The sequence below is a fragment of the Tupaia chinensis genome, unplaced genomic scaffold, assembly GCF_000334495.1.
Source record: "Tupaia chinensis unplaced genomic scaffold, TupChi_1.0 Scaffold000030_1, whole genome shotgun sequence".
Taxonomy (NCBI): Eukaryota; Metazoa; Chordata; class Mammalia; order Scandentia; family Tupaiidae; genus Tupaia; species Tupaia belangeri.
In genome coordinates this window covers 1,286,889-1,295,909 of record NW_006159460.1, presented here as the reverse complement: position 1 = coordinate 1,295,909, position 9,021 = coordinate 1,286,889, and the positions used below count along the sequence as shown (strand labels likewise).

Genomic DNA, 9,021 nt, shown 5'->3' with positions numbered 1-9,021 from the left:
GTTTCGGTCTACCACTTCTGACCACCACGCTGAAGGTGGCCGACGTCAGGAGCAGCCTGAGACCGCAAAGGTGGCAGTCAGGCGGGGCGTTGGACCGGGGCGAGGGGCGCCTGGCTGCCGAGCCCGGGCCCTACGGGTTCTCAAGAGTCAGCCTGTGTCACCAACACCCTGGCAGCTGCCACGGTCCGCCTCTGCAGAGCACCTTGGCCTGGTGGTGTTCGGACCACCACCCCGTCCTGCCAGAGTCCTCACTCTTGGTTATCAGAGCTAACTCAGGATTTCAATAATGAGAAATCACAGGCCTCTTTTCCCCTCTTTCTAATATGCTTCAGTGTCTTTTTTTTTTTTTTTTTTTCCTTTCTCGATTTTAATAAGCAAATTGTACCACCATCTTGTTCTGATCCGTTCCTTTTTAAAAGCTGTATGTCACATTAATGGAAGTGTTTACTGCTGGGAATATGTTCCATGTACAATGATCTGTAACCCCCTTATCTCAACTAGCTGCGCGTTATTAGCTCACACCCAGTTCAATTTATAAATTAACAGAGGTGCCATTTGTCTGTACAAAAATCGATGCATATTTATGAACTTCTTTTATTCAAATAGATTTCACACATCGTATCTAAAGACGGAACACAGAAGCCTGTGTAACTTGGGCCACGTGGCCCGGGAGTGGCCAGGACCCAATACACCCACCCGGCCAAGGGACATCAAATGTTTCTCCTGTTTGGAAAAATAGCCTTTTATGTATTTGCCTAGTTTATGAAGTGTACTCGAAATGCTATCACGAGCCGAATCTGTGATTTCCTTTTGAATTTCGGAGTTATTCTTATGTATTTTTTCCATCTTGTTTTTGCACCAAGGAGACTACAGTCAAATAATACTCAGCAACCGATTTCCTCTCTTTGGACTGAAAAATTAAACAGATACTAAATTATGACAGTGGATTTAGAAAGGAGGGCTCCAAGGGCTCGAAAGAACATGTCTGGGATAATATGATGCGTCCACGAGTATTGCAATCACATCGTGGCAATCACCGGAGCGTGCCGCGTAGCTACCTCCTCGGCTAATATGCTTTCTTCTCGGTGATGACTAATCATGTTCTATTAAACAGCGGTAATGCTGGAAGAACTCAACTATACAAGTGTAATGAAGCCAGTATTCTCCCTGGACAGATTAGCTACAACTGATTTGACACACACCATCATAGGGGCTTCAGACCTGACAAACTCTGTGCTTGCTTCTGATTTATGCCGTCAAGCTCCTCGGAGAAGAGACAGAATCCAGGCGATCCGTTTGGTAGAGGTGAAATGTGCTGATGTGCTTAACTGCCAGTTAGGGGAGCGCCCCTCTCCTGGGCCTCGCCTCCCCTCCCCCACCCCGTCCCCCGCCACGCCCCCCCTGCAGGCCACCAGGACAGGGGCCGGGGTGCGCTGTGTGCTCTCATCAAAGAACCAAGAACCGTGGGTCTCTCCTGTTCGTTGTTCAGGGGACTTTATGAAAAGGAGTCGACTCTGCAGCCTCCTGGACTCCTCTTCGCTCCCTCTGAGGACGTTCAGGTTTTGTGATTTCGTTTGGGGTGAAAGTGGGTGGGTGGGTGGCAGGTGACCACCAGGAGGAGCGAGGGATGCGACGAGACTCACGTGCCGTGACTTCCGAGAGCGCGTGGCGGGCGGAGGGCATCCGGTGCAGCGGGGTGGTGGGCACGGCCGGCCCTCAGATGATGGTGGGCACCCTGCCGCCGCTGTTGTTCCGGGCGTTGTTCCTCCGGGACAGGTTGGGGGTGGCCACGAGCACGGGCCGCTCGTCCGGGCAGCCGTACTGCAGCAGGACGTCGGTGCACTCCTGGCTGGACGCCTGCCTCGCGTAGGCCAGCGCCGTGTTCCCGTGGGCGTCGCGGGCCATGACGTCCACGCCGTACTGCAGAGCGACAGAGCCCGTGTTAGTGTCGGGGGCTGGGCGGAGGGGCAGGACATGTGCCTCCAGAGGAGGGCTCACCTCTGACCTCGCTACTCGGGATATTGTGGTTAGCATTTCAGTGCATTTTCTTCCGAAGGCTTTTCTTTAAATCTGAATGTATGTAGCCAGGGTGAAGATCAAAATATACAAGAAATATGCACCCTTTTCCCACTGAACAGTGTACTATGATCATTTTCTTACCTTATTAACAACTCGAAACATGACACACAATAGCTACACAGTATTCCCTCAGAGGAACATAACTCAGGCACTCTGTCCTTGATTGCTACACATTTTTGTTAAAAAATTGCCATGGGGGGCCAGCAGGTGTGGTGGCTAAGGTGCTGACTCCCACATGGCCTACTGTGGCTCAACTCCTGGGCCCAGCAGCAAGAAAACCACTCTGGGTGCGTGTGTACCTGCCCAAAATCCCAAGAGGAGAATGGAGAAGGGACTGTGATGTGGTCATCCCCTGGGGGGTGATTTCTCGCTGTCCCTCTCTCTGTTTCTCTCTGGCCAAACCCTAAGAAAGAAAAAGCGCGCTGTCATCTGTTGAGATGGCGCCATGAAGCACCCCTCAGGCTCTCGGGCCCCGATGCCTAGGACACTGATGAGAGGGGGGGTTGTCCTCGCCTGCCGTAGGCGGAATTCTGAAGCTCCTGGCTGGCTCCCACTCCTGCCAGTCTGCCATGTATTGGTGTCCTCGCGCACTCTCAGCACGCAGCACTGCCCATAACGCGACTCTGGGACAACTTGAGGGAAGGCAGCATGCAATTTGTTAGGGGCTCCCCCGAGGTCACACATTGAACCCTAACCCCTGCACCTGGAGATAGGGTCCTTCATTAAAGAGGTGCTCGAGGTCATTGGGCGGGTCCCAATCCAGCACAAGTGGTGTCCTATGAGAAGAGGAAGTGACCCCAGGACCCTTGCACGGAGGGAAGACCATGGTAGGGAGAAGCGGGGAGAAGCTGGCCCTGGCGCAGCCTGCAGGACTGCAGGGGAAAGGTCTGCTGCTGAGGCCGCCCTGCCTGTGGGAATCACGTTGGTCGCTGGGGCTGCCGGACTTGCACTAAGTCCCCACTAAGTCTTAGCATTGCCAGTGGGCCCACGGGTAGCTGGGACTCGGGGTGGTCTGGACATAGTACCTGTGCATCTGATCGGACCCTCCATTCCCCATCACAAAAGGCAGCCTAAAGGCACAGAGCACTCTGCGCCGTCCCTCACCGAGCTGGGCAGACCCACTCCTGGAGTTGCAGAGGACAGAGGAGTCCCAGAAGTGGCCCACCTCTGGCACTGCCCCCTGTTCTGCTGAGCAGGCACCTCTCCTCCCTGCCCAGGGACCTCTCAGCAGGCAGCTCTCCACCTGCTTCAGAGGGGAGCTACCAGGTGGGGACCTGGCCTGCGAGGCCCATGGAGGCGTGCGGGCAGCCCCTCTGCACAGTCACGTGATCCCTTTCCATTTGGTTTATGCATTTCTTTAACTTCCCAAAAACGATGCAAATGAAGAAGAGATACCCCAGCTGTGCCCTACTTGGAGGGGTGACCAAAAGGTGGGTTTTGTAGAAGCTCTGGCAGGGGCTGCACAGAAGATGCCTTGTCCCCCGAAGTGCAGAGAATGGCTGTGGCTCTGCCTCCCCTTTATCAGCAGCTCTCGGACAAGCGATCCTCGTTTCCAGCCCTCTCACAGGTGAGCCCAAAAGGCAGGGGCCCCACGCTTCAGCCCAAACGCCCCATGGGGTATATCTTGGCCTTGCACCAGTTAAACAGCAGTTCCCCACCAGAACCCAGGCACGCGCAGACGCAGCACGGGTGGAGGGGCCCGCCCGGCCGGCCAGGACACCTACCCAGATGAGGAGCTGTGTGAGGACCACGTTGCCCTTGCGGCAGGCCAGGTGCAGCGCCGTGCGCCCGTCTCCCTCCCCGCAGGTCTCGTTCACCTCGTCCCGGGAGCCATGCGCCAGCAGCAGGATGACTGTCCGCAGGTCCTCATCGGCAGTGGCACGCAGCAGGTGCTGGCCCAGGGACAGCTCTGTGCACGGCAGCGGGGCCAGGAAGAGCTTCTGCTCGTACTTGGCCCGGATCCACCGCTCCTTCTCTTCCCTGTAAGAGCCACCGGACAAATGTGGTCACTATTGGGTAAGACAGCCCACAGGTCTGCATGGCCAGAGGCCAGGAGAGGAGCGAGGAGCAGGAGACAGGTGTCATCACTGGCATCGGAAGCTCCCTGGGGGAGGTTTGCCCCATTACCAAAAGGGTGCCAGCAGCAGCACTGGCACCACCTGGGAACTTACTAGAAATGCAGGCTTTCAGGCCCCACCCAGGCCCCCTGCCTCAGGACTTCTGGGGGTGTTTGAACAAGTTGTGCAGGGGATTCTGACACCCCTAAGGTGTGAGAACCACGGACTCAGGTCCACAGCCTGGAGCTCTCCGTGCAGAAGCTGTGGTCTGGAAATGGAGACACCAAGGGGGAGCTGGGGCTCAGGGATCCTCATACCTAGATCACAGAAGAGCTGCCCAGTGGGCTGGGCTGGGCAGGTGCATGGCGAGCCCACAGGCCACAGGCCCAGGCTCACTGTGCTTTAGCAGAACTGAGAGTTGGGGCTAAGGCACCCTGGAGGGTGCAGGAGTCAGAATAGCTCCAGCTCTCCCAGTGCTCTTAGCTCCTGACTCATGCACCTGGGACGACAGGCGTGTGGACTCCCCAGGGCCTTCAAACTTCCATCTGAAGAAAGCACAGCACTCTATGCAAGCCGGCCAGGCGCCAGGCCCGTGGGGAGGTCAAGAAAAGACCCAAGGAAAGCTTGGGCTCTGCCCACACTTCTGTCATCTCTCAGATACTTGGGAAAAGCTAACCCTAAATCTAACCCTAACCTCAACCCTAACACTAACCCTAACCCCAAGAAAAAAAAAAAAAAAAAAAGAGGAGGTGGCAGAATGTCAAGAATTCCTTAAATGACCAAGAAGGCTGTGCTTTGGAGAGAAAGTATCCCAGGGTTCTACCTAGGAAAAAAGGCAGGGGCTCCCTGAAGCCTGCACTGAGCCAGGGAGTGGAGAGGATGAAGCTGGGGAGGGAAGGGGGAGGGAGGGGTGCAGAATGTGGAGAGTTTACAGAAATGGCAAGTGGTATCTTTCCACAGCATAACCTGGAACTGCGCACCCAGAGCCAGGGGTGGGGGGCATGACGACAGCCCCTTGCCCTCGGTAGCCATGGACAACAGAAAAGCAGGAACTCCTGTATAATCCATCAGGTGACTGGAAACCAGCACAGAGGCACAAAAGGTATGAGAAAACAAGGAAATACCTCTTCCTCAATGGAAGAGAGCAGCTCTTCTTCAACCATGGACAGCATAAGGGAATTTGCAGAATGTCAGAAATAGAGTTCAGAATATTCATGGTGACAGAGATGAAGTCTTTCCAGGATTTGAAGGAGGAGATAGACACCATTAAAACAAAGAAAAACTCAATCAGAACTCCTAGAGATGAAGAGAGGAATACAGGAAATCAAGACCTCCCTTGAAAATATTAATAGTAGACTGGACCAGGCAGAAGACAGAGTTGGAAGACAAAACCTTTGACTTAGACCAGGCAGAAGACAGAGTTGGAAGACAAAACCTTTGACTTAGATAAGACCAAAATTAATGAAAAGAAAATGAGGACAACATACGGGAAGTAAGAGATATTATGAAATGCTCAAATATTCAAATAATAGGTATTCCAGAGAATAAAGGCATTGAAGGTCTATTCCATGAAATACTTGCTGAAAATTTCACAAACTTAGAGAAGCAATCAAACATCCAAACCCAAGAAAGGACCCCAAATAGAATCAAGCCAAGAAGATCCTCTCCATGGGACAACATAGCCCAAATGGCCAAAATCACAGATAAAGACAAGATACCAAAAATGGCAAGAGAAAAACATCAAATTACTTACAAAGGTTATCCCATCAGGCTAACATCAGATCTCTAAGTGGAAATAAGCAAGCAAGGAAGGAATGGGAAGATATATATGCAACGTGTTAAAAGAAAAATAGTTTCAATCAAGATTACTATAGCTAGCAAGATTATCCTTTAAATGGGAAGAAAAGATAAAAATATTCTCAAATAAACAAAACCTGAGTTTATGAACACCAAACCAGCTCTTTATCAAGTTCTGAAGGGAGTGCTATACCAGAAATACTAAAGAGAGACAGAGAGAAATAAAAGAACAAAAAATAACCAAGAAAATGGCTAACATAATGGTAGGAACAAGTTCAGAAATATTGATAATAACGTTAAATGTTACTGGATTAAATTCTCCAATCAAAAGACACATACTAGCTGAATGGATTAAAAAAAACAGACTCTCTATCTGTTGCCTACAAGAAATGTACCTCATGAATAAAAACATTTATAAAAGTGAGGAGCTGGGAAAAGGTATCCCATGCAAATGGAAACCCAAAAAGGGCTCGAGTTGCAATACTAATTTCAGACAAAATAGGCTTTAAGACAAAAACTGTAAGAAGAGATAAAGAAGGGCATTATAAAGCAATAAAAAGTCTAACTAATCAAGAAGATATCATGCTTATAAATATCTATGCACCCAACATAGAAGCACCCAAATACGTGAAGGAAAGACTGCTAGATCTAAAAGGACAGATAGACTACCACACACTAATCATTTGGGTCTCAATACCCTACTATCTCTTTTGGACAGATCATATAGACAAAAAACAAGCAAAGAGACTCAGGATCTAAATGATACCATAAATCAAGTGGACTTGACAGACATCTGTGGAACCTTCCACCCCAAACCCACAAAATACTGCTTGTTTTCCCTCGACCCTTTTCAAAGACTGACCACATGATAGGGCACAAAACAAGCCTTTATAGATTCAAAGGCACAGAAACCATATCTTCTCTGACTATGATGAAATTAAATTTGGTATTAATTACAGGGAAAAAAATCTTAAAATACACAAACATATGGAAACTAAACAATCTACTCCTGAATGACTTCACAGCTACTGAAGAAATTAAGATTTAAATCAAAAGAATTATGGAAACCAATGAGTACACAAGTTTCCATAATCTATGGGACACAGCAAAAGCAGTCATAAGAGGAAAGTTCATAGCAATTAGTGTGCATAAGAAAAAGATGGAGGATTTTGACCATAGAAGACACTCTGCCCAGACTTCACCCTCCTGCTCCCCAATCTAGCCAGGAGTTAGGATAAGCCAATTAGCAGCTATCTAAAAAAGAATCAAATAGAATTGTTAGAGATGATGGCTGTAATACAGGGAATTGAAACTTCCCTTGAAAATATCAAAAGCAGATTAGATCATGCGTAAGACTGAATCTCAGATATAGAAGACAGAACTTCTGACCTAGAAAAATTCACCAAAAAGACTGAGAAAATAACCCCCAAAAATGAGAATGACATACGAGTAATACTAGATACCATTAAATGCCCAAACATCTGAATCATGGGTATCCCAGAAGGTGAAGAAACTAATAAGAGTACTGATAATCTATTCCATGAAATCCTGGAAGAAAACTTTCTATACCTAGAGAGGCACTCAAATATCCACTCAAACTTCCAGAGTTTAAATGGAAAGATCAGATCACAGTAACACTGGAAATTCAATTGAAGAGATTAATTACGTGAGTTGAACTAGTGAAATAGAATTTTTTTTACTTTAGACTGATTAGTAAACATTACTGATTTTCTTCAATGCTTTGATTTCCATATTTAAGGATTTTTGTCTTCTCTTGAACTATTGATAAGTTTATCAACCTACTATTTGAACTGAATCCTAACTTTTTTGCTGGCTTTAAGTTTTAAGCAAATTTTAAACATTTAAAAAAATTTTTTGATCTATTAAAAGTAAAACTTTTTGAAATTAAAAAAATACATTAAAATACATATTAATATCTATTTAATGACTGCAGTAAGCTATATAGCCCCAGTGAGGTGCTACTTAATAGTATGTTCACTTTACTCACTGAGGTTTATGCCTAAGGTCAGACATGTGTTCATAAATATGTATATATCACCTGTGCTTGCTATTGAAAGTCTTTAAATTAAGATCTGTAGTGAGTCACTAAACTGTGAAGAAAAAAGGTATGGAAAACAACTGTACATACCAGAGACAGTGTGGGAAAAGGGGGGAAGCTGGCAGAGGGTAAGAGGTAAGGAATCAAACGGGAAGAAAATAAAGCAAAATAAGTAAGAAATAAGAAATAGAAAAAAATTTTGATGATAACGTGCATGAGAATATCCTTGATTGATTGAATATACAATGTATACTGGATGGAAAATGTCATTTTGTCTACTGTATTGATGTACAGTGAATGACTGTAAATAAATAAATAGATAAATTTTAAAAAAGAAAAAAGATGGAAAGGTGGCAAACCAACAACCTAACATCATGCCTCAGGGAATTGGAAAAATGACAACAACAAAACCCAAAAAAAAATGTCAAGAGAAAAGAAAGAAGGATTCGAGCAGAGATAAACGAAACAGGAAATAAGCGAACCATACAGAAAATAAAAGAAACCAAAGCTGGTTCTTTGAAAAGACAAACAAAATTGACACACCATTAGCTAGACTAATTAAGAAGAGAGAAAGGAACCCGATAAGTCAAATCCATAATGAAATAGGCAATATTACAAAAGACGTAACAGAAATACAAATCATCACCAGAGGATACTCTGTGTGACTACACACCAATAAAGAGGAAAACCGGATGAGATGGGCAAGTTCCTGGACACAGAATCTACCAAGATTGAATCAGGAAGACACCGAAAGCCTGAGTAGACCCATAATAAGCAATGAGATTGAATGAGTAATGAATAACTTCCCAATAAAGAAAAGGCCAGGTCTTGGGACCAGCAGTTAGCGTAATGGCTATGTTGCTGGACTCCCATGTAGTCAACCGCGGTTCAAGTCCCAGACTCGGCGTCTTAAACTCACACTGGGCACGTGTGCATGTGTACCCAAGATCCCGAGAGGAGAATGGAGGAGAAGGGATTGCGGCGTGACCATCCCCCCTGGGGGGTGATTTCTTACTTTCTGTCTCTCTG

General features: G+C 47.1%; 1 protein-coding gene across 2 annotated transcripts in view; it reads right to left on the bottom strand.

Moving 5' to 3' along the window:
• Nucleotides 1–336: 336 nt before the first annotated feature.
• Nucleotides 337–9,021, bottom strand: part of AGAP1 (ArfGAP with GTPase domain, ankyrin repeat and PH domain 1) — a 416,041-nt gene continuing 407,356 nt past the window's right edge. For both annotated transcript variants that reach the window (XM_014587443.1, XM_014587441.1), the window contains 2 exons: nucleotides 3,804–4,059; nucleotides 337–1,920 (listed from right to left, as the gene is read on the bottom strand). In XM_014587443.1, the coding sequence (XP_014442929.1) occupies nucleotides 1,717–1,920; nucleotides 3,804–4,059 (460 nt within the window). In that variant the 3' untranslated portion in view covers nucleotides 337–1,716. The remainder of the gene's footprint in view (nucleotides 1,921–3,803; nucleotides 4,060–9,021) is intronic.